Source organism: Cottoperca gobio, chromosome 17 (assembly GCF_900634415.1).
Source record: "Cottoperca gobio chromosome 17, fCotGob3.1, whole genome shotgun sequence".
Classification (NCBI taxonomy): Eukaryota; Metazoa; Chordata; class Actinopteri; order Perciformes; family Bovichtidae; genus Cottoperca; species Cottoperca gobio.
The window spans coordinates 11,598,435-11,622,680 of record NC_041371.1 but is presented as its reverse complement, the minus strand read 5'-3'; the positions used below and the strand labels follow the sequence as shown (position 1 = coordinate 11,622,680).

Genomic DNA, 24,246 nt, shown 5'->3' with positions numbered 1-24,246 from the left:
AGCATATATCGACACACTTCTTTTATCTACTCCTCGTTGGAGCATTAATGTAATGGAGACCAAAGGCTCCAGAGGGGACACCACTGCATGTATTTGTATGTTTGCGAGATTAATTACTGTATTGCACTTGTTTCGTGGACTTAATGTTGATCTTTCACTGGTGATTTATTTTGTTTTTTCCTGGCATGAGAGACAATCCAACTAATTTTACAGTAAGTGGGAATCCCCATTGGGCTGGCTGGCTAACCTGTCTTCACCACGCTGGCTAACTGCAGAATCTTTTACTGAACCAAAATAGTTTTTGTGTCGGTCCATGGGAAGAAATAAACAGTGGTTGTATGTATTGATTTAATGATTTTATTCCGCCGCCCACCATGGTGAGCGAGGGGAATTTGCCTCTAGTGAAACAGGCGAGCTCACAGACGGACTGCTGTCTCTGCAGATTACGCTTCACTCAATGCAACAAAAATAGACTTAAAGCGTAAAAAGAAATGTTGGGCCAACCTCACAGAGTCAGTGTGGATTGGTATATTTAATTCAAATGTATCTCTACATACGCACGAGTGAAGGACGTAAATTAGTCTGAACCTTTTTTAAATCCAGTTTCCTTGTTACTGTATAATGTTGGAGTCTGATATGTTGGAGAAAGATTGTTGATATTTGAACTCAACGTCCCAAACAAATACTCCCTTCCAGATATACCCGGCCCTTTCGCTCTCACTGTCTTTATACATCCATGGCCTTCCCCCTGTCCTGTGCACAAGCACCAGCGCCCACTGTTGCTGATTGGCTGAACTAGTTGTGTGACTCGGTCCGTTCCACTTTGTTTGTTTCCCATTACAGAGCCAAGCCTGTGTTTGAACCCCGTTTATATTTCAGCGCGCACACAGATCGAACAGCTAGTGGACCGTGAGGAGATATTCTCTGAAATTGACAAAAACATTATTGGATTAGAATCACTGACTGCACCTTTAATTTATTAAACAAAATGTTGGATTAAATCTTTTTTTAGGTATTTTATTATTTTCTCATTTGTAATCACTATAATTGAATTTGTTGTCTACACTTGCCTTCAGGGAATAGTTTGAAGGCCAGCTGCTGCCTTCAACGTTTACTGGAAGTGTGTTAAGCTCCCTGCATAGCTCTTCACCTACTGTACAGTACAAACATATTGAGGGCATGATTTAAATATTTAACATTCATTACACACAAAAGACCTAAAGATATCTTACCTAACTTAGTGTGCATCAATAGTGTACTGTAACCTCAGTGCCTGAGTCACTCAACCTTTGTGTGGAGTCCAGTATTTCTGCCTCTGTTATAAAGGGGATTAGTCTGACTGGCCCTGCTGCAGCTGAGCACATGGTGAGTACATAATCAATAATGGAGGGCCGCAAAAACGCAGAACAACAGTCTCACACAGGCGTGCACAAGTGTTCACCCTGAGCAAAAGTACAAACTGTTATGCAACAGACATGAGAAAAGCATGATGTTGTTATCTTTATTATAGGTTGTTCCATCAGCAAGAACACTGTCCTCTTGGGGTCATGTTTATTTTCCCTCTTTGCATGCTTAACCTGATGAGACTGGGCACTAGACCTTATCACGTGTCAACCAGAAAACATAATGTGGCTGTACAGAAGTCACATAATGTGAGGGTAAATACATCAGGCTTCTTTCTGCCTCTGCCTGTAAAAAGACTTTTAAACCATTCATATTTAAGTGACGAAAGGCTGTTAGATATGCTGATATCAATATTTAAAGACATGTTTAAGACTCGGCTTTGAATGATAATTTGTGTCTGATATGGACTATTTCGTGAACGTGGTTAATCTGGCACGTAACCTTCTAGAATAAAACATGTTAATCAAGTTCTCATTGAAAGGGAGAAATTAATGCAGGATCAAGATTGTATTTAGGAATTCAATACCTGATTTTCATAATACTGTCATGGGAAAAGACCTCCCATTCTTCAAATTCCTCAGTCAAACTAATATAAACATTTAATTTGGCGGTTTAAACTTTCTATTGGAAAATAGAATAGAAATACTGTTATTAATACTGTTGTTATTTGTATTACTTACCTTTAAGAAATATGACCAACACACTTACAGCCTGTATTTATTTCTGGATTATAGTTTTTTGCTTGGAGCTGTCCATAAGGGTCTCACATACTGTGTAAGGATAAACAACAAACATCGATAAAGACAACAAACAAACACATCACACTCAGATGTTGCATAAATTTCAACACTCATTTATTTTATTCACCGTATTTTTTTTCTTGACAACTTTTGTTACGTGTCCACAGACATGAGAAAGAACTCCAGACAACTCAAAAGCTAAACGTGAGCACTGAGATTAAGACTTCATCACAGGCTGAGACCCGTGTCTGCTTCCGTCAGGCAGCTCAGAGCAAGAGTGGCAAACCTGGGATCATCTACTCGGTCCACCATCGCCACCACACACACACTGAGCTGAAATGTGCAAAACTGATCCCTGATCAGCACTCTCAACTCTGGGGTGACGCTTGACGAAGCAGCAGGCCAGTTATTCTTATTCATCATGGTATACAGAGGAAGAGAGAGTTAATATCATCCGTGTGACGAGACCCAAAACAGAAAAATCTCCATTTATATACAAGACAGAGCCAAAAGGAAGGTTTCCAGTTAGTCATACAAGGATCATGAATGACAATACTTTACAAGCAGCACTTCAGGGGGGGAAAGCTGTTGTCATTAGCAAGCGGTAAGGCAGGAGAGAGGGACAGAGTACAGCAGAAGATAAGTGGACCTGCATGCTTTGATCCAGAGCTATGACAGTTAAAAAGCAGCCAAATATAAATTAATCAACTCATTTATCTCTCAACAATTATTGGCCAGTGCACTAAAACTGTCTCACAAAGTGTTTTTTTTATTTTTAAACATAATACCTTTGAACTATTGGGACTGGAAGCAATGCAAGTCATCTGCCAGTTATACATAACAAAAAAAATAAAATCTATGCAATTTGGTGCAGTGTTGTTGGTGGTTTCGTTGCTGAAGCAAAGATGGCACAGTTTCAGAATCTAATCTTCTCCCTTCCGTATATGGTCGTAATATCTTTTTCAAACACAAACCAGTATTTTCCATACATTCATAAAACATCATCATACGAAATCATATTAAATAAAGATGCCTTGTGCATAAGTGCAATATACTTTCAGAACATAATCTATCCTTCTAAACTTTAGAAATAAAATGTTTCATTTGTCTTCTGTTCCAGCAGACAACATACAGAATATATATCTTTAAGCATTTTATAATACAAATAAAGTTCATTATACCAAAATGACCCAGAAATAAATTCTGTAATTTAGGAAATAAAGTCTGTAAAAATTACAGATAGAACATTATTTTCAGAGAGGCCACAGGTAGCTACAAATCTAAAGATAAATGTGAAATATAACCTTTCATTACTCATATTTTGTACAGAGCTTTTAAGACTTGAGGCTGCATTGCTCAGCAGGTTGGTTGGCCTGTGGCGTACAGTCCTGGAAACTTTCCGTTATCTGTTTATAAGTCAGGTTTAACAAAATAATTATCATAACCAGTCAAAGAAGAAACAACAGGAAAATAAGAAAGACAAAATGGTTTGCTGACCATGTCTTTGATAGAGATTTAGAAAAGAAGAAGGTGAAAAAAGATGCAGATAATATCCCTTTAAATGCAAATAATACAATAGAAATTGATAATAATGTCCATCTCCAAGTATTTTTAGTTACCTTTTTCCTTCCACTTACAATATCGATCTCAAACCAACATTTGGGGGTCATCTTGGTATAAAATAAAATAACATACAGCCGGTAAAAGCAACTAGAAATCATCCCTGGACATAAAAAAAACACCAAGCCAATCTGTACTAGTTTCTGACACAAGCATCAAGCTGTCAAATATCTAGCAGCTACAGTACAAAAGCTAAGAGGGGGGGGATTGCTTTTAAATGCAACATTTACAGTTAATGATAATGAGATGCACGCTGTACTGTTACAGGCTATACCAACATACTATATAGCGTCATTGATTATATTCACTCTCCAAAACATTGACATAGATCATCAATATAAAAAAAAAAAGAAAAGATTCACAGCATCTACTTTTACTCTACATAAAAGCTCAACCTTGGACACACGTAACTTTAGTGTTGATGTGAAAGACAACGATGAAGGAGGGAGAGAAGAAAAACAGGTGAAGAAAGGGAGGCACTAACTGGTGCATGGACAACGCTCCTGCCCACTCAAAGCAACTGCCTTCAACAGAGTACAGGTCCATCGTCAAATACAACTTCTAGCTACTAGAGACTTAAATAGTAAACTTATTTACTCTGCTGGCCCATAACAGACAGAATTAGTGCTTATTTTGATCAAAGTTAAACTACCTATTCATACAGAACAGTTGTCCCCCTGGTGTATTTAGCATGTAAAACATCTTAGGTTAATTGAAATATAATTGATAAGTTTGAATAAGTAGTTTAACAATTTGGGAAATATGCTTATTTGCTTTCTTGCCAATAGTTACACTTGGAGGTTATGCATATAGCCATGCTACACTTCAGTGTGGGGATTGTAAATGGACTGCATTTATATAATCCATTGTGTCTTCGCAAGGATGGTGCACTCGGGTTTGTCCTGAGAAGACGGTTAGCTTAGCGTAGCATTAAAGACATAAAGACTGATTTAAGTTGAAGGCAAACTAAATCTGGCTACCAGCACCTTTAAAGCTTGATAATTTACATATTATATCTTATTTGTATCTTTGTTTGTCCTGTAAATCGCCAAGAAATCTCAACTTTTTACACTCATTAGCGAGATATAACGTGTTATTAGTGAGCTTTAGAGGTGCCGGTAGGCGAATTTTGTTCCAGTATTAATGCTAAACTAAGCTAACCGGCTGCTGGCTGTAGCTTCATATCAACTGTATCAATCTTGTAATGTAACTCTCGGCAAGAAAGAAATTAAGTGTTTTTCCCAAAATTTCAAACTATTTCTTTTATATTCTAGAGTTCTGCTAACACAGCAGCACAGTGGGCAATTATTTGAAACAATTGAAACAAGAACATAATGCTTTGGTTAAAACAACTGAGAAAATGATACAATACATTAACTCAATAAAAGACAATAAAGTGCCATGCAACAAAACTGGTCAGTGGTCCTGTCACAAATAAATAACAGTGCAGAAAACCTACAATAGCAACAATAAATAACATTATACTTCATGGTTCTATATGCACAAGGGATTATTCCTTTTTAAAAAAAAGAAGAAGAAGCACATAACGAGAACAAGGCAAGGACATGAGTTCTCTCTCCTGATGATGGATTATTTTTGCCTTAATCTAGCCAACGAACTCAGTTTTCATGGAGTCAGTGAGAAACAAACAACAACACAGGAACAAAAACGTACCCTTTTATCCTAACAAATCCCACATGCTACTTCAATGTTAAAATGACTATCTGAAACCTCTGCAGTGAAACAAATCTCTATGCTGGAGAACACCAAGCCAGTCCAAACTGAGGTAATGTACAGTATATGACGGATATATGTGGAGCGATCATCCCTGCACTTAACACACATCAACAAAGACCAACATCCGGTTTGATGTTTGCAATTTCCCCCTTCACCTGATGACGTTTATTAGAAATACATGAATGGCGGATTTAAAACTGGGACTTATTGTCATTTATAATGAATGAAGGAGGGACTGACCACTTACTAACTCTCTACAGGGAACTAGTGGCCTCACAGATGACAGATTTCTACATGAAAGCTAATCAAAACTCGTCCCAATGCCCAGCAGAGGTAAGTTTATTTACGGGTTTGGGTGATAAGTTTGTCTTATGTTTCTTCTAAAGGTCAGGTGGGAGCACATCATGCAGGATTTGAGTTGGCGACAGTTTTGTTGGGTTTCAGGAGGAGGGATCGAGTGATGTTTGGAACTGGTCGTCATATAGAACATTATTTAAGTGGTTTTATGTATACGTTTGCTTATATGGTGTATGTTCATTAAAACAGGATGCTGAGTGGAGCTTTTGGATTGTATTGTTTTGTTTGTTTGTTGTTTTCCACCAGGCAAGTTCACCTCTCACATCCTCAGAGCGGACGGGGCCGACTGGACCGACTTTCTCCGGGAGAGCTTTGACCTGAGGAGAGAAAAAAAGGGGAAGTAAGACTAAAGAGATACAGTACCTTGAAGTCGTAGGTAATGCTTTATTTTGCAGGTCATGTAAGTTCCTAATAATTTAGGAATAATTCAATTATAATTCAAATAAAGAACCGTTACAATAATTTACAGTTACATCTCAGTTTCTTTCTATATTAACATTAAACTAAATGACCTGTTAAAGTGATATCGCAGTTATATATAAAACGTGTAAGACCAACATAAAAGGGCTGATCTGTGTTTTAAACGCTGTTTTAAACTGTTTCTTTATAATGGTTGTGTGGCTTTTCCCTTTACAGTCTCCCCACCACTCACCTGATGGTGCCGGCTAACAGAGGGTTAAAAGCGTACAGCCAGTCGTGCATCTCTTTGTCATTGGTGGCCTGCAGCAGAATCCCACGATGCTCAGTGCACACAGTAAACGTGTTGGGAGTCTGGAGACATGAGATTACTTAAGTTTATTCAGGTTCACTGCGTTACTATTTATTAATTTATCTCAAAATCAATGTTACTATTGAGCTGAAGCTCGGCCTTACCCGCAGTAAGGTCTGTTTGTCTTCACTGTATTCCACCTTCGCAGACGACAGGTTGATGACAGCTCTCTCCACGCTGTCCCTCTCGCTGCGGTACAGGTAGACGTAGGGCCTGCGCACCACCACGAAACGCTTCACCCAGCCGCTGGTGTGGGGCTCCAGGAAGTGCAGGTAACCCTTCTTTGACACAATAGGGCTGCAGACGATGAAATAAAAACATATGTAAAAAAAAAAAAAATGGAAGAATCTTCACGACAACCTTTATTGAATAATGCTTGTTCCCCAAATGTTTGCAGTTTACAAATAAATGAACTTTATTCACAGAGACTCAAAATCAAGTATTGTGTGTGTGTGTGTGTGTGTGTGTGTGTGTGTGTGTGTGTGTGTGTGTGTGTGTGTGTGTGTGTGTGTGTGTGTGTGTGTGTGTGTGTGTGTGTGTGTGTGTGTGTGTGTGTGTGTGTGTGGTCTGACCTGACACGAATCTCCTGTATGTCTGGAACAAAGGTGCATCCTCTGAGAGCTTTCTTTCTGTCCACCGGGCTGTACGGGTCCAGATCTGGAGTCGAAGCTCCTGAACTGGGATCAGTGTGTCTACACGACATAAACAAAATGTTCATAATGTGAAAAAAGGAACATTCATTTGACAGCTGTGTTACTTAGCAGATTAAGATTTTTAATACAAAACAATTTTGTAAAATATGATATATGGTCAGAGGTTAAACTACACAGTATCGAAAGTAGTAACAATCGGCTCCATGTTGATCTGCTGCAATATTAAAATACTACTTACATGTTATTGCATCAGCAATAATATTTCCAATATGTTATACATGATAATAAAACACTCTGAAAAGGAGCTAATCTGCTTAATGAGTACTTTTGACACTATAATTCTATTTTGCTGATCACACTTCTGTACTTTTACTTGAGTAAGATTTTGAATACTTCTCTCACCACTGCCAACTTCTCATGTTGATGTTTGTTGTATGATTATATAACCAATTGATACATTTAGCATATAAAAAGCATATTTGAAACACCTATGAGGGTATCCTACTTTTCCTAGGAAAATAATTGTGAGGCAGCAACAACAATGTTATCTTTTGGTAAATGAAAGATACAATTCTGTATTTTAGTGCAAAGTCATCTTCTGTCAAAGAAGTCACCGTAATCAAAATACATTTGCAAATGATCCGGTATCACTTGAATGTAACTGGAGCTAAATGTTCTTGAAGTTGCAACACAATAAAAGACCAATAAGCCGTATAAAACTGACTGACGAGTAGCAGCATGTGGTTACGTACCTAATGTCATAATTTCCCTCGACCAGTGAAGGGCAGGTAGAGGACGGAGTGAGCGTGCTCAGTCCAGACGTGGACGAGTCTCTCATTAGTGACGCGGACATCTCGGAAAGCTAAAACAAACACAGCCACACACACAGAAACACATTCACAACAAATCATGCATGGAGAAGCACACACACACGACAAGAGGGACAAATACAGATACAGACAAAACATACCAGCAAACAATTAAGCACGGACAACACAGACATGCATTCAGAGAACAATTCATTCAGAATATTTGTCATTTTCTAGCAATGTATTGTAGAACCATCTCTGTACCATAATCCTCATTATCTAAGAGCCCCTCGCTGATTAATATGTTAAAGAGGACATGCAGGAGTAACATCGGGTTAGTGGAAGCCTCGCAGGGACTAAAGAGGGGGGACAGTGAGGGATGAAGGAAAAGGAGGAGGAGGAGGGGAAACCTTAAATTATTTTAAAGGTATGAAATATGGATACATGACCTTTGGAATAAAGAGATGTCAATATTATCCTGAAAAACAGTTTCTTATTTGAGTTGAAGCTGTTCTACTGAGTGGTTATATAGTGCTGCAGGAATGAGTTTGCATTTCAGCACTTCCGGTTCCCTTGTCTCAAGTCAATAGGTTTCTTTTAATGTGTTTTTGATTAGATGCCTGAAATAAAGTCTGTGGTTAACACAAGCTTAAGGGATTTTAACGCTTTTTTTACGACATAAAATGCGGCAGTAAATACCCCACTCGTGAATTTTGAAACTTAAGTAACGTGAACATGGTGTAGTTAGTTTATAGCCTAACTACAGCCATTAACTTCTGGTAAATACCTTTATGCTTAAAAAGAAGAAGATTATCTTGCTGAACAAAACGTGTAAGTATCCAAATGTCCAAAATCAATTGGCTTTTTGCCGAGGGAAGAAGGGGCATGCTAACTTCTGAGTTGGCCTACAGACATATATCATCCCTGCAGCACTCTCTAAAGACATAAGGTTAAGACAACAGAGGGATATGAATGGGATGAGGAAGAAAGAAATATAATAAAAGACAGGAAAAACAGAAAGAAAATAAATAATAATGAATGAATACAACGGCAGAGAGTGGGTGAAGTGCGGGGCTTAAGTATTTTGTGACGGTACAGCGGTTAACGCTAAAGGTTCAGAAGGATTAACGGGCCGGGTTAGAGGGCCTAGGCTGGGGCTCACCTTGCTCTCACTGGCACTGCTGCTCACCTGGCTGTACTCCCTGTTGAAGGTGTGCATCAGCAGACGCAGACACTGGAGAGAAAATAAGAGAAAGACAGATAATGTTGAATAAAATCTGTATCCGATCAAAACAATTAAGGTACGTTTCTGGAGGCCTCCGGGACCAGTAGTCACCTTGGCAGCCAGCTCCCTCTGCCTCTGGTTGGGGCTGTCGAGGGAAGGGCTGCTGCCGGGGCTGTGGCTGAAGACGGGACTCTTTGCAAAATCGCTGATGTCGTTGCTCTTGTAGAGCGCATCCTGTCCTGCCAGCAGAGTCGCCTCGAGCTTCTCCCTCAGGAGCAGATAGTGCCTGGTCTTCTCCACCTAAAAACACAAGCACATACAAACGTCAATGGTTGTGACCTTCTGTAGGTTTTTCAGAAGATGATCCACAAATGTTCTCCTTAGCTGAGACTACATGAATGCACCGATGGTTCGCTGCTTTTATCTTCCAAATATCAAATTCCTTCTAAGGTATCTATCAAGTATAGTTTCTGTTTATGGTACATTTGATATTAGGCCGTGCAGCTGCAGAGTCATCCTTCATTTTACACCTATAACAGCTGGTGGTAATAGACATTCACAAGGTTGGGGAGTTATGTCATCATCATTTTTAAACAACAGCTGACAATCTATTTATTCAATGTGGCTTATAATTATTGTCATTATTCTTTGTTGTTTTTTACCAATTGTCTTATTTTTATTATTCTTAATGGTCTCTGTCTGGTTTATCTTTTACTTTCACTTATCATCTATGTCTTTTAAATGTCTAATTGTATTGCCCTTTTTGCCCTTTTTGTATTTTAAAAGACTTTGAGCTACAACTCTTGTATGAAAAGTTCTCTATAGTTAAAAAACTGACCTCCTGCAATAAACTGAGTTTCTCCAGCTCCCACTGGTGATCCAGGATGAGGCTGTCGCTGCGAGGCCTCCATCCAGCCAGGTTCTCCTCTCCTCGGACGTACGCCACCGAGGTGTCCAGCACACGCCTGCGACGACGCTGCATGCCTGAAGAAGAAGAAGAAGAAGAAGAAGATGTTCTGTAAGTACTGTAAATCAAAATACAAACCCTAGTGGAAAAGGAAATGCTTTTGTAATTTTTACTGATTATTTGTATTTTATTTTGTTCCCACCTGGACTTCCATTGTCCGCCACATGGCAGAGGGTGACTTCATACACTCCAGTGACACGGTTACTGAGAAAGAGACATATGAAATGATTTTAACTACCAATTTTATTGAAGACATTTCTTAGATTAAGAGGTTATGAAGTCCAGAATCATTGTAAGATTCAGACTGTACGAATCCTTAAATCTCTACCTCTCAGAGGGTCGGAGGCAGCCAGTGCTGAAGAGGTTTCTGATGGAGCGAGAGGCCGGCAGCTTCGCATCACGGGAATAAAACACCATGCAGAAATCTTTGGTGATCACTGTCGGCTGAGTGCAGTTCTCCATCTAGTTCAAATATATCGAACAAAAACAAATCAGAATGAGAAGAGTTTGATTATAATTCGACTGAATTGTTCTTGGTTTTAAACTAGTATTTTATTATCATTATTAGTTTACAAAGACAGTAGAACACATGTCACTTAGTACCTCTAAATAAGCAGTGAGGGTGATGAAGATCTTCTCCCCATAGGGAGTGACTCTGTTCAGAAGCAGAGAGTTGTGCATGGAGCTGTCCCATGCCGCCTCGAATCGGTAGAAAGTTCTGCAGTGTGAAAACAATTAATCTAGTCATCTATCTAAAGGATTTCTAAAACCAAAAGTGTCAACCTCATAAAATGCATCTGAGCAAATGTTGATATTTTATAAATAATAATTCATACAAAGATTCAAATGATTGTCATTTATACCTATGATCAACTCCCAAGGAGACGCTGGCGTTAGCAAAGGATAAAGAGAAACAGGAAATGAGTTAGAAGCTTTTAACTGCAGCTGTTAAAAGTCCAAACTCAGCAAACCATACTGATCCATGCAAACTCAAAAATGCCTTGAAGCCAAATAATATTTGGTATAAAAGTCATGTTGAAGCAATGTTAAAAAATAAAGGATTTAGGTGTGTTAACAAATTCAAAGAGGAAATTGTTGTTGAATATCAAGTATCAAATTACACGGGAAGGGACAACAATAAATACAAAAACACATTCAGTACATTTAAAATCTAAATTGTATACTTGTCGTTGTGTTTTGGCCAAAAGTATCCAGAAGACAGGATGTTGAGGGAAAGGATGTTGGGGTCTATGATGGTCTCATCAGCCTCCGGTGTGTTTCGAATACGACCTGAAGTCAAACAAGTCGGTGAGAAGAACTTTTACTTTTAAAGATTTCGTCCCACTAAAATCGAACCAACTTGGCCAAAGATGTTTTTGAATCGTCCTGAACACTCACCAATGACCAGCTCCTTCACCTCTTTCCACTCAATATCATTTCCTGTTTCGTGAGCGATGGTTACTGTGATCCTCCTCTGGATGCCCTGTGGAGTCGAGAGAAGATGAACCAGCTTGTTACTGGAGTTCAAGTGGTTAAAACTAAAATATATTCTAGGCTTAGATAAAGGAGCTGATTGGATTGGGTTTGTTGATTCTAATGCATTGTATAACTTTTTCTAGGTTTTGAAACTTTATTAGTACAAGTTCTCTCTCAGATGTTCAAATAATAGATACAGGAATAAAGCGATTTATCCAAAGCTATATCAAAGTATATCATCTATCGATATTGAACACTAAATATGTAATTGGGAAACATGATAGTGTGACATGTCAGACCTGATGTAAGAGGAATGTGCCGTGGCAGGGCATCCCATTTCTGTGGTCAACAACAGCTGGGATGTAGCTGGAGAAAGGGAGAGAATCAAAAACATGAAAAGTTTAATATTCAAATCTTGAACTGGAGATAATTATATCCACAGCAGACACAGAAACAAATATTCATTCTGCATCCAGTGTGATCTACAGTGCTCCTTGCTTTATGGTATTAAAGTGGAAGCCATAAAGACGCGACTCACTCTCCGTTAGCTTCCAGCTCACAGATCTCAAAGAAGACCATGAGGTCGTATTTGGCGTGACACGGTCCTGCGGTGGAGCGAGTCAGAGTGCTGAGCTTTGTGGCCGGCACTGGAGGAACGAAGGAACGAGGAACAGATTAAAATGTGAAACTGAGTCAACCGGCCTGTACTAAACTGAATCCAAGGGAATATCAAATGGAGGCAGAAAAACAGAGCAAGTTGCAGAGATCATATCATTAATAAATAACAACTTTTTAAACACTGCTAACCTGGTTTGGATAAGGGCATCACCCTGGGGAACTGCCTCCTGGAGGGTCTCAGGGGACTAAAAGAAAAGACCAAGAAACCAAACATGAGGAAACTTTATTTTCGTCTAAAACTATCGCGTCACAAATAATCATCAGCTGGTGGAAATTATAGGTCAAATGTCTTCCCGACCTGATCAGGTCTTTGCAGAGCGGAGGGAAGGGCTGTTTCTGATAGTGACCAAACACCTCGAAGACGATGGGCTGAGTCTTGATGTACTCGACGAAGGACTTTGTCACCTCCACTGTGATCTGACAGAGAAGAGGGGAAATTGCAACTCAAACACGGCCTTAAGACAACTGTTTGTAATCAGTGATATTTTTTAATAATAGGTCTGAATGTACTGTTGACTGTTTACATTTTGAACATGGTAGAAGCCCAGCGGAGGTCCTCTGCCCGTGTTCTTCAGCGGCTCAGTGGAGAAAGCTTCGTCATGGCGGTGGATGAAGCTGTAAAAAGAGAATATATTAGACTGACCTCCCTTTGCTCAAAAACATCAGGCTGACCATCACACATACTGATCATTTTAGTAACTGTCACGAACTACAAACATTTACAATCAGTGTACATTATAATACATATTATTGTAAATTAGAAAACATAGTGGATTGAGTTCAGCAGTGAGGACATGTTGTTTTGCATTTAGTAATATCTTTGCAGATGTTTTGGTGCCAAAAACAATTTCACATGAGCTTGTTTGTATGCCAGTTAAAAGGTGTACATGTGCATGCATTAATGTACTATTATTATTTAATAGCAGAAAGTAAAATTGAAAGAATACTTTTACAGATTGTCTTTTTTTTTTTTTCGCATTTGTATTGCACTTTTTTGCACTTATTACACCTTTATTACACCTGACAAAGACAAGAGACATTCAATAAGAAATGTGTAGCAGATATATAATATTATTTACAGGACCCTGGTGGAGGAGACGTGCTTCAAACTCACTTGAACTGGCAGAAGATGTCGGCGTACTCGGCTGAGATGCTGGAGGCCTGTAAGACGGTGACTCTGAAGGTGAAGGTGCTGCCGATCTTCAGGTGGGACAGAACTTTCTCCGGGGAGAGGTCCAGAGGGAGATCCAGACCCAGACCTGAACTCTTCACCGGGCTGGGGGGAGCCTCTAAGATCTCTACGTGGAACAGAAGAAGAAACAGAAACACCGATGTGTTTAGAAAGATTTTCCTATTATTTTAAGAATGGTGTACCATGAACATTAACTGGGTGAATATATTAATATGTGGTGGTTCAACCTAGACCATTGGGCTAGAATGATTTTCAGTGCTTCAATAGGTTTTCACCTCACCTGGACAGGTGTTGTTGTTGACTTCATCTGCAGAGATCCCAATCTCCGGGGTCTGTCCTTCTCCCTCCACGATCCGCAGCTCCTCCTGGGAGGTGTTGGAGTGAGAGAGACCAGCAGGACACGACTCAGTCTGGAACTGGAAGAAGACAGAAAACAATCAGCCTGGATCTCATTTACACCAAACATTAACATTCAAGAACAGAAATACAGAAAGTCCCAACAAGTTGTGCTTCAATTATATGAGACATGTGTTGGTTGTAGAAGACACATTCAGAGAATACCAGAACAAATCACTGGCAGTCTGTACCTTCTCAAACTGTTTGTCTTCAAAGGAGATCTTTGCAGTGCCTGACTGCCGCACACCAGAGCCATAATCAGGGGCCTCCTCATCAGCTGAAGGGAAACAAAGAGACATGACGTTAAATCTTTTATTTAATACAACAACAAAAAAAGAACAGCTACAATGTAGTGCTCATTTCATAACAAAAACTATGAATAATTATGTTGGTCAACAACTATTTTTACCATGACTAAGACGAGACAGCACCGACGTCATTTAACACCAACTGTGACTATGTCAACATGCAATGTTGTTGACGAAAAATACACAAGAATAAAATGCAGTTTAAAAAATTCAAATATTTCCAAAATCTCCTTTGTATTTTAGTTGACCAAGAAAAAAAAGGAGGTGACAAAATATTATAGACAGTTTTATTTATTTTTTCATATCAGGACTACAGCGGCAGCAAACAATGAGCGCAGTCAAGAGGACTCGGAGTTACTTATTTAAGTTAAAGTTAACAATGACAACAGGGTTGGGAAAAGAAACAAAGCAATGTTTTGGCTCAACTAGATTGACTGAATTGTTCAATATAATATGATGAGTCTGACTAAAAAAGACGGAAGTCAACTAAAACGTGACTATAATATAAAACAGGATGAGGTTGACTCCATCCATCCATCCATCCATCCATCCGTCGTCTACCGCTTATCCGGGGTCGTGTCGCGGGGGCAGCAGCTCCAGTAAGGAACCCCAATCTTCCCTTCTCCGGGCCACATCCGCCAGCTCCGACTGGGGGATCCTGAGGCGTTCCCAGGCCAGTGAGGAGATATAATCTCTCCACCGAGTCCTGGGTCTTCCCCGGGGTCTCTTCCCAGCTGGACGTGCCTGGAACACCTCCCTAGGGAGGCGCCCAGGTGGCATCCTTACTAGATGCCCGAACCATCTCAACTGGCTCCTTTCAACGTAAAGGAGTAGCGACTCTACTCAGAGTCTCTCCCGGATGGCTGAGCTTCTCACCCTATCTCTAAGGGAGACACCAGCCACCCGTCTGAGAAAACACATTTCAGCCGCTTGTACCCGTGATCTCGTTCTTTCGGTCATGACCCAGCCTTCATGACCATAGGTGAGGGTAGGAACGAAGATCGACCGGTAGATTGAGAGCTTTGCCTTCTGGATCAGCTCTCTTTTCGTCACAACGGTGCAGTAAAGCAACTGCAGTACCGCCCCCACTGCTCCGATTCTCCGGCCAATCTCTCGCTCCATCGTCCCCTCACTCACGAACAAGACCCCGAGGTACTTGAACTCCTTCACTTGGGGTAAGGGCTCATTCCCTACCCGGAGTAGGCAATCCACCGGTTTCCTGCTGAGAGCTATGGCATCAGATTTCGAGGTGCTGATCCTCATCCCAACCGCTTCACACTCGGCTGTGAACCAATCCAGTGACTGTTGAAGGTCACAGACTGATGATCCTATCAGGACCACATCATCTGCAAAGAGCAGCGATGAGATCCTCAGGCCACCGAACTGCAACCCCTCTCCTCCACGACTACGCCTCGATATCTTGTCCATGAAAATTACAAACAGGATTGGTGATAAAGCGCAGCCCTGGCGGAGGCCAACATTCACTGGGAACGAGTCCGACTTACTGCCGAGTATCCGGACACAACTCTCGCTTTGGACGTACAGGGATTGGATGGCCCTCAGAAGTGACCCCCTCACCCCATACTCCCGCAGCACCTCCCACACAGTATCACCCGGGGGACCCGGTCATACGCCTTCTCCAGATCCACAAAACCCATGTAGACCGGATGGGCGTACTCCCAGGCCCCCTCCAGGAGCCTTGCGAGAGTGAAGAGTTGGTCCGTTGTTCCACGACCAGGACGGAATCCGCATTGTTCCACGACCAGGACGGAATCCGCATTGTTCCTCTTCAATCAGAGGTTCGACTACTGGCAAAACCCTCCTTTCCAGTACTTTGGAGTAGACTTTACCGGGGAGGCTGAGAAGTGTGATACCCCTGTAGTTGGCACACACTCTCTGGTCCCAATTTTTAAATAGGGGAACCACCACCCCAGTCTGCCACCCCCTAGGCACTCTCCCAGACTTCTATGCAATGTTGACGAGGCGTGTCAACCAAGACAGCCCCTCAACACCCAAAGCCTTCACCATTTCTGGACGGATCCCATCAACCCCTGCGGCTTTGCCACTGTGGAGTTGTTTGACTACCTCAGTGACTTCCGTCAGGGAAATTGACGATGGTCCCCGATCAGCTTCCAGCTCTGCCTCTACCATAGAGGGCGTGTTAGTCGGATTCAGGAGTTCCTCAAAGTGCTCCTTTCACTACCTGATAACCTTCTCAGTCAAAGTCAGCAGGGTCCCACCCTTGCTGTACACAGCTTGGATGGTTCCCCGCTTCCCCATCCTGAGGTGCCGGATGGTTTTCCAGAAGCATCTTGGTGCCGACCGAAAGTCCTTCTCCAAGTCAACTAAAACGTGACTATAATATAAAACAGGATGAGGTTGACTACATATGATAAAAAACTAAACAGGAAAAGAATAAGTGCGATAAGACTGATATTCAACCTGTATTCGTACCTGAGATGGCCTGCACAGCCACTCTGAGGAAGCCTTTCACCTCTCCTTTCTCACTGACGATGGCCACGCGATGCACCAGGGGCACCGGGTACAGCAGGTTACTCAGGTACACAAAAGCCCTGAGGAGAAGGGAGGAAGCGATGAGGAGATTTCAGTTTTTAACAAGCATTTATTGAGCAATAAAAGAAAAAGCAGAGTTTTAAATGAATACTACCTCCAGGAGGGAGGGAAGTGACGTACCTGCCGACCAGACGGAACCAGGGGAAGCGGTCGTAGAAGGGGTCGCCTCCGGTCAGAGCTTGGTCGCAGTCCTCTACAGCACTGCTAGGGAGCTCCGCAGCACGGTCGTACATCTCCCTCATCAGGTCCAGCCTCTGCCTGCAGGAGGCAGCATGAAAATAAAAAAACCTTACTAAGGGCCTGCCTATCTATCTATATCTCTATATCTATATATATATATATGTGTGTGTGTGCAAGAATCAAAAATGGATATCAAGACGAAGCTAAAATAAAAACACATATTCTAGTAGATTAAAGGCATTGTTAGAGAATAGTTAGTATTATTGTGGTTCTTTTAAAGCTAATATGGAATATATTCTTTTTTTGCATGTAGCCACGGTTAGTCTTTTTAGTTTGTGCGTATTATATTATATTTTACAATTTTAATCAGCATCAGATGAAAAGGATGTGAACATTTCCATGATTTTATAGGCCTTACATAGACCTTGAACAAGGTCTTTAAGCTTTGTTTTTACTTTTTTTACGACAGAACCACTGTACCTGAGTTTCTCCAGAGTCCAGTAATGTGTGGCTCCGTTCTTTTGATCTTGTACTTCAACGGCGACGATGGTTCGGGGGAAAGGTCGTTTCTCCCTCTCTTTGGCCACACTGGCGGGCAGCAGGTCGGGCGGCAGAGGAGAGTAGAGAGTGTCTGTCAACAAGACGAACTGGAACTGCACCTGTGGACGACGTGAGACAGAAAACATGAGTGATTGCAGGTTTATATCCTCCTGCATTGTATCCGCAGTATTTAGTACTTTTTTAGTACTTTTTTTTTCAGCAGCAGAGAATTGAAAATATAACATACGAGTGCCACTCTTTATGCCATTACACATGCAAGATACATTCCTGAACTACAACAAAAAGAGACTGATAAGTCAGATATTTCTACTGTTGCACAACATCTGAAGTATTTTTTAGCTGCAATATTTATTATTTAAGTATGAATTCAATGTTCTGCTTATTAAAATAAAAAGCTGGGTGAGACTTGACGCAGTGAAGTTTTATTTTGGTCGAGAAAATACTTACATCATACACCTTTATTAAACAGACCTTACATTCAATATGCAGTGCTGTGTAATACATTGTGATGACTCACTGGGCTACAGTAAATCATTGGCCACTGACAGACATTTAATAATGTGCAGTCTGCCTGCAAACTCTTCATACACCGGCGTCACATGAAAATGATGCCAAATTTGCACTTTGAAAAATTATTATTCTCAACAAGTGCGAGAAGGGTATAAAAATGATTTTGAAGGGAACAACAAAAGCCAGAATTGACAAAAACATCTTTATTAAAAAAATCTGCCTTTTGTTTACCTAAAACAAAACTAAAAAAAGCATAAATAATGACACATCATATCTCACAGTGCTGAATAAGAGCATGTTTTACAGTAACAGACATCCCACCTTTTTCTTCAGCTCCACACTGATAGCATTAGCCTCTTTGAGGAAGATGGCGTTGCCCCAGAGCAGATCCCTGAGAGAGGTGAACTGGTAGAAACGCCACTTCCTGAAAGCCCACAGAGCCAACTCGGTCACACGTGACGTCCACGGCACTGAAAGGGCAAGACACATGATATGTGAGTACATTTTGACCAAATAAAAGCCTGATTCAGGTTCAATGATTGTTTTGATGAGTCAGCTAAAAAGTGACAGTATCACCTTCATCTTCAGGCTCCTCTTCTTCCTCAGGAGACTCCAAGTAGCGAGAGTCCACTTGTTTCTGAAGAGCCTCCAGTTTACTCTCGTAGTCCTGAAAGAAAACATATGATACTGATTCTGTATGCAATAAATAACACATTTAATCAGTTAAAAAAAACTCAGAATCAGGCAGCTTAAAAGGTAAATGACTGTAATGCTGTGCACTCACCAGCCTCTGCTGCTCCAACAGGTTACTGGCTTCTTCTCGTTCTTTGCGATATTGATCTTCGAGCTCCTGAAGCCTGAAAGAGATTCAAAACTACAAGTCAGAAAAAAGGGTTTATAATTAAATGTAAACATATAATAACGTATTCTCCACACACCTCTGCTCCATCTCCTGCTTCATGTCGATGCCTTGCTTCTCCAGCAGCTCTCTCTGAGCAAAGGCCCAGTCGACGGGCTCCACCGGCGTCTCAGCGCATGGCGTCCTCTCTCGCTCCAGACGAGCCTGCTCCGGGTCGTTGAAGCGGAACACGTGGCTCTTTCCCATGATGATTCGGTTCCCTAAAAAAAAGTGCACACAAAAACAATAAAAGTTCAAATGCTTTGGCATTATTTACAGAATCAGGGTGTATAAACAAGTTACATTGAATCGTTAAATTACATTTAAGACCAAAAGTGAGATGGAAATACACAACAAAAGTAAACACATTGCTGTCAGATTCAAAACGAACAGTTAGGTAACAGCACAATTCTCTGTACAACACAATATAATTATCAATAGATAATAGTAATACCATGCAGTATTCTTAATTAAGATTAGCCAATCAGAAGATTCTCAGTTGTATCACAGCAATGCATGTGGTTATAAAACAGACACTTACTGCCAACAATAATACATGTAATAAATTGTCCTCCGCAGCAGTGTGCTGTATAAGAGTGCAATACTTGCAATCACACAAACACTTGTTCTGACCTTGGCAATAATAATGTGACACAGACGTTTCTCTTCCTCTCGATACATTTCTGTTTACTTTCTTGGTACAATTGATTTGTTTTACACATTTTTTTAACAAAGTAATATGAAGCTTCACACGTACCAGATCGCAGAACAATGGGAGAGCTCACTCTCTTCCCGTTGACGTACGTCTCTGACCCCTCACATGGCTCCAGGATGACACATTCTGTTCAACAAGATTATTTTATTATTACAACAAAGTATTTAACCCATATCCAATATGGTTATCTTCATTTTGAATACGTGTTTACATTTATTTAACATTTTAATTTTGAAGAGCGCAGCGAGTCTACCTTCTCCCTGAGAGCCCGTGGTGCTGCTAAATGTGCAGTGTTCGTCTCTGATAAAATGGCCGCTGAGAACGATGTCTTGACGAGTCTTGGCATTTTCACTGCCAACCCTGAGGTAAAATGAGGTAATCCAATTGAGATACATTGTCAGAAACAGCACAGTATCTGGATTACATTTTATAATTGAAAAAGAAAACCTTACTTGGTGAGGCCATCTTTGATGTAATACAGCAGACACTCTGACATCAGTGGGTCTTCGTTCAGGTTCACCAGATGAGGCGTCTAAAAGGGGAGTAATGACAAATATGTTTTAGTGTTTGGGCAGATGTTGGAAATATATCAAACTATTGTGCAAAAGTGAGGAGCATCGCACCTTTTTTGGGGAGAAGACGCCCAGAGTGCCTCCATCTTCTCTCATGGCAACACCCATCTCAGCCAGCAGGGCCTCTCTACAGGAAGCATTTACACATGGCTAACATATGGTGCATGTATTCCTACTTTCAAAATCCTCTGGCAATCCAACAACTTAATATATAATTTAAGACAATATGTATGTATGTATGTATATATATATATATATATATATATATATATATATATATATATATATATATATATAGCTCAAGGGTCAAACCATCAAAAATAGTCCATGTAAAAAAAATGAAATAAAACTTTTTTTTTTTTAAAGCACACGCATAAGACTGCATACAATCTAGATAAAGACAAAATACGAAATGTGTCAGAAGAGGCTTATACAACGGACCTCCCCTCAACTTATCGAGAAAAATAAACAATATCAAAAAAGGGGGTGAAAGCTAAGTTAACATAAGCTTTAGGTTAAATATACTGTGTGTATAAATGCACTTGTTTATTGAGGGGATAATAATCTGACTGAATGTTATGAAACCATGAAATCATGCATGAATATGTTTGACGAACCTCTCCATACGGATGGCCTCAGTACGTCGCAGCTTCTCTTCCCATGTCTCATTGAGCTCTGCTATGATTTTCTCAGTTTCCTATTGACAAAATAAAGACAAATATCTAGAAAATTCTACAGATTGGAATTATTCACTTAGCTCAATCTTGGATTCATCACGAGCCTTTTCACCATATTTCTTTGCCTTTTCTTTCATTTTCTCATTCCTGCTTGTAATATTTCTGTCCACAAGCCCATATCTAACCTCCCATCTCTGCATCCTGAACAATTTCATCATCATCCTTCCTACCTTGAGCCTCTCGATGGCCTCTTCACTGGCCGGGCTGAAGATGCGGTCATGGAGGTTGGCGATGGACCCGGCTCGGCTGGACAAGACCGAGAGCGAGGGAGAGGGACTCATTCCTGTCATGGCATTGGACACTGCGGAGAGATCACCCCTTTGATTGACAGCCTGGCGATTATTCACAAAGTTCTTGTAATCGCTCAGGTCTGCCAGAAAGAGAGGCGTTGCATGGAAGTGAGCAAGGAAGAAAAGAAGGAAGGAAGAAAGGAAGGACAGAAGGACGGAAGGACGGAAGGACGGAGCAGACGCCGGGTAATGAAAGAGAGACATCGGGGATTGAGAGAAACACGCAGAAGAACGGATAAAAAGGAAAAAAGTAGGGGCAACAACAGGGAGGAGTACAAAAAAAAGAAGAGAAAGCTCAAATAATGGATCAAAGAAGCAGAGGTCAATTGCTTACCAAAGCCATCGCATAATGAGAGGAAAGAGCAACTCAAATTGATAGAGCACAAAATGCCAAATAGACTGAAAGTTAGAGCTTTTTTTTCTCTGACATTGAAATACACGCAGACACATTCAACAAGCTCGCAAGCATGAGAATGTTATGAGAAATAAAACCAAAAATATATAAATCACTAGAGTGCATAAAGACCAAATACAGCCGGAGGTTTTCTAATGTTGTTATGTTAGGTTTTTGTTTAGCGCAGCCTTTGGTAGCACAGCTCCTGCAGATGCAAGGCCTCTAAGCACCTGACTCATAGCCTCAATTAGCTCCACACACAGAACCAGGATGCAAAAGAGTCCCTCAGCAATCTAAAATGGCGTCCTCTCAGTCAGTCCTTTCTTCCATGATGACTAGTCTCGTGAAACAAGCTTTATGCCAAAGCTGGCTTGGACTCTGTCTGCTTTCCTTTTTTTGCAGAAACAAAGAGTTTGGCGATTCAGATTCTTAATGAACGGCTACAGGATCACAGAGCAAAGCTTCTCAGTGTAAAAGAAAATCCAAGCAAATTTAAAATGTTGTTATCAGGATGAAAGTATTAAGAGGCTGGACATCCCAGATTAAATGAGAGAGAGTAAATCACACATTACCATGGAAACCAGAACTAATGGGGGGAAAAAGGAGGCCATTTTGCAGAATTCTTGAGAAAAGAAGAACTTAATAAAGCAACTACAGAATATTTCTGTGTCACATTTATTCTCTTGGGGTTGTTAGAAAGGTCTCTGGTGTGGTGTAGGAGGAAGGGCGGCTTGGGATTCATTTCCATTAGTTGCAAAGCGCAGGCTTGCTCGAGTTATACACACATTTCAAACCAGCGATGGTGGGGCCGGGGCAGCGATACGCTGATAGGACAGAGGAGAGAAGAGAATGAGTGTGAGAGACACCCACACTCCAAGTTAAACTGTCATCCTCTGTCTTGTTGTTATGTTAAATAAACTGCACAAAGGGTCTCAATTCAGGTTTGTGTGTGTATGTGTGTATGTGTGTATACCCATTCAAGAGCATTTTCTACGAGTGAGCATTGTGTTGGTGCGACACTCACTCTCTATGATGTCTCCCAGCCCCTGAGCAAACAGCAGGTCTCTGAGGCGAGCCACCTCCTCTTTCAGCTCCCGCACCAGACGGTTGTTGGGGTCCTCGTTGATCACAGCGTTACAGCGGATCTGTTTGGCACGATCGGCGTACCTAGAGGGCCGGAGGTCATCTATGTCATGAGGCCACTAAGCTATAAAGCACAATTCCCTTGTCTCTCAATACTGAATTACAATGACCAACTAATGACAACATGAGTTTTAGATGAGAAGGAAGCTACTGTGGGTTTTACAGCGGAGGAAAAAACAATGCATTTGTTAGGATACTACACAGTCATTGCAAAATGCAAAAATGGCAGCAGGCATTTGCAAGGGTCCACAAATAATGCGACATTCTATAGGTTAAACATTTGGTATAATTGGGACATAATCTTCAAAATATTATTTCTAGGGGAAAATGCCTGAATAAATGATCTTATAAAAAATGAAGAAAAAAAAAAAAGGTTATTGAGATTTGTCTCACCGGAGGGTACTGAGGGTCTCATCATAATTAATATCAGCAGGGCTGAGGGCAGCCACCATGGCTGTACGAGAGTTTCCTCCTAAAAAGACAGGAAGTGAGACAATAAGTAAACTGACACAGAAAATAAAAGTATTTTATTTTGGTAAAAGCTACAGTTTATTCTTATTCTTATTCTTATTCTTATTCTTATTCTTATTATTATTATTATTATTATTATTATTATTATTATTATTAGTAGTAGTAGTAGTATGTGTGCATACCCAAATTCTCCCTCAGCAGCCAAGTCAGAACTGAATCTCTGTAGGGAATGAAACACTCCACCTTCTTCTTTTTCTTGTTCTGTACACAAAATAAACACAATTTTTTTCTCTAATCGGAAGATATATACAGTATATGTATTTCTTTTTATCAATATTGTATATATATTTAGTTTCAAATTAGTATTACTGACCTTGTTTGGTACCGAGTCCTGCTAGTGGAAGAGAAATATCAGCATTTGTTATTTTGACAACATAAAATAAGAATTTGTATCTGTATATGTTTATGTGTGAAAAAAGATACCTGTTCAGCCAGAGCAGAAATAACTTTTCCCAGTGTAGTCAGGGATTTGTTGATGTTTGCTCCTTCCTGCAAATAAGTATTCAGCATTTGTCCATCTATTCGTACATTTAAATGTTTTAATATTGCGGAAAAACAATCATTATAAAATGTGTTTCTATCTCCTCCATAAAACCCACATCCTCCTCTCACCTTCAGTCTGGTTCCTTTAGCTCCGGTGGAGTCGGCTCTCTCGCTGCCAGCCAGGTCCACCAGGCTGATCTTGCTGACCTGTCGTGATACAAAACAATTTCAAAATAAGATGCTCTGTATAAAAAAAGATCAAACATCCTCAGATAACATACTTCACCTGAAACTTCCTGTGGGAGAACATGTGTTACATGTGGTTAT

General features: G+C 40.5%; 1 protein-coding gene across 1 annotated transcript in view; it reads right to left on the bottom strand.

The window, feature by feature from the left end:
- Positions 1 to 2,234: 2,234 nt before the first annotated feature.
- The window catches only part of kif1ab (kinesin family member 1Ab), a 28,157-nt gene continuing 6,145 nt past the window's right edge, over positions 2,235 to 24,246 (bottom strand). Inside the window, 42 exon segments of the mRNA XM_029452712.1 lie at positions 2,235 to 6,175; positions 6,511 to 6,629; positions 6,732 to 6,924; positions 7,200 to 7,319; positions 8,033 to 8,142; positions 9,252 to 9,323; positions 9,426 to 9,614; positions 10,153 to 10,298; positions 10,424 to 10,485; positions 10,610 to 10,743; positions 10,885 to 10,999; positions 11,145 to 11,168; positions 11,466 to 11,571; positions 11,680 to 11,764; positions 12,057 to 12,123; positions 12,296 to 12,404; positions 12,565 to 12,620; positions 12,734 to 12,852; positions 12,960 to 13,050; positions 13,550 to 13,733; positions 13,908 to 14,043; positions 14,215 to 14,300; positions 16,786 to 16,904; positions 17,026 to 17,163; positions 17,566 to 17,744; positions 18,478 to 18,626; positions 18,733 to 18,823; positions 18,941 to 19,013; positions 19,095 to 19,275; positions 19,812 to 19,895; positions 20,023 to 20,129; positions 20,222 to 20,301; positions 20,393 to 20,468; positions 20,959 to 21,038; positions 21,249 to 21,379; positions 22,548 to 22,586; positions 22,787 to 22,929; positions 23,299 to 23,377; positions 23,559 to 23,637; positions 23,750 to 23,767; positions 23,860 to 23,925; positions 24,049 to 24,126. Coding sequence (XP_029308572.1) covers positions 6,118 to 6,175; positions 6,511 to 6,629; positions 6,732 to 6,924; positions 7,200 to 7,319; positions 8,033 to 8,142; positions 9,252 to 9,323; positions 9,426 to 9,614; positions 10,153 to 10,298; positions 10,424 to 10,485; positions 10,610 to 10,743; positions 10,885 to 10,999; positions 11,145 to 11,168; positions 11,466 to 11,571; positions 11,680 to 11,764; positions 12,057 to 12,123; positions 12,296 to 12,404; positions 12,565 to 12,620; positions 12,734 to 12,852; positions 12,960 to 13,050; positions 13,550 to 13,733; positions 13,908 to 14,043; positions 14,215 to 14,300; positions 16,786 to 16,904; positions 17,026 to 17,163; positions 17,566 to 17,744; positions 18,478 to 18,626; positions 18,733 to 18,823; positions 18,941 to 19,013; positions 19,095 to 19,275; positions 19,812 to 19,895; positions 20,023 to 20,129; positions 20,222 to 20,301; positions 20,393 to 20,468; positions 20,959 to 21,038; positions 21,249 to 21,379; positions 22,548 to 22,586; positions 22,787 to 22,929; positions 23,299 to 23,377; positions 23,559 to 23,637; positions 23,750 to 23,767; positions 23,860 to 23,925; positions 24,049 to 24,126 — 4,371 coding nt within the window. The 3' untranslated portion in view covers positions 2,235 to 6,117.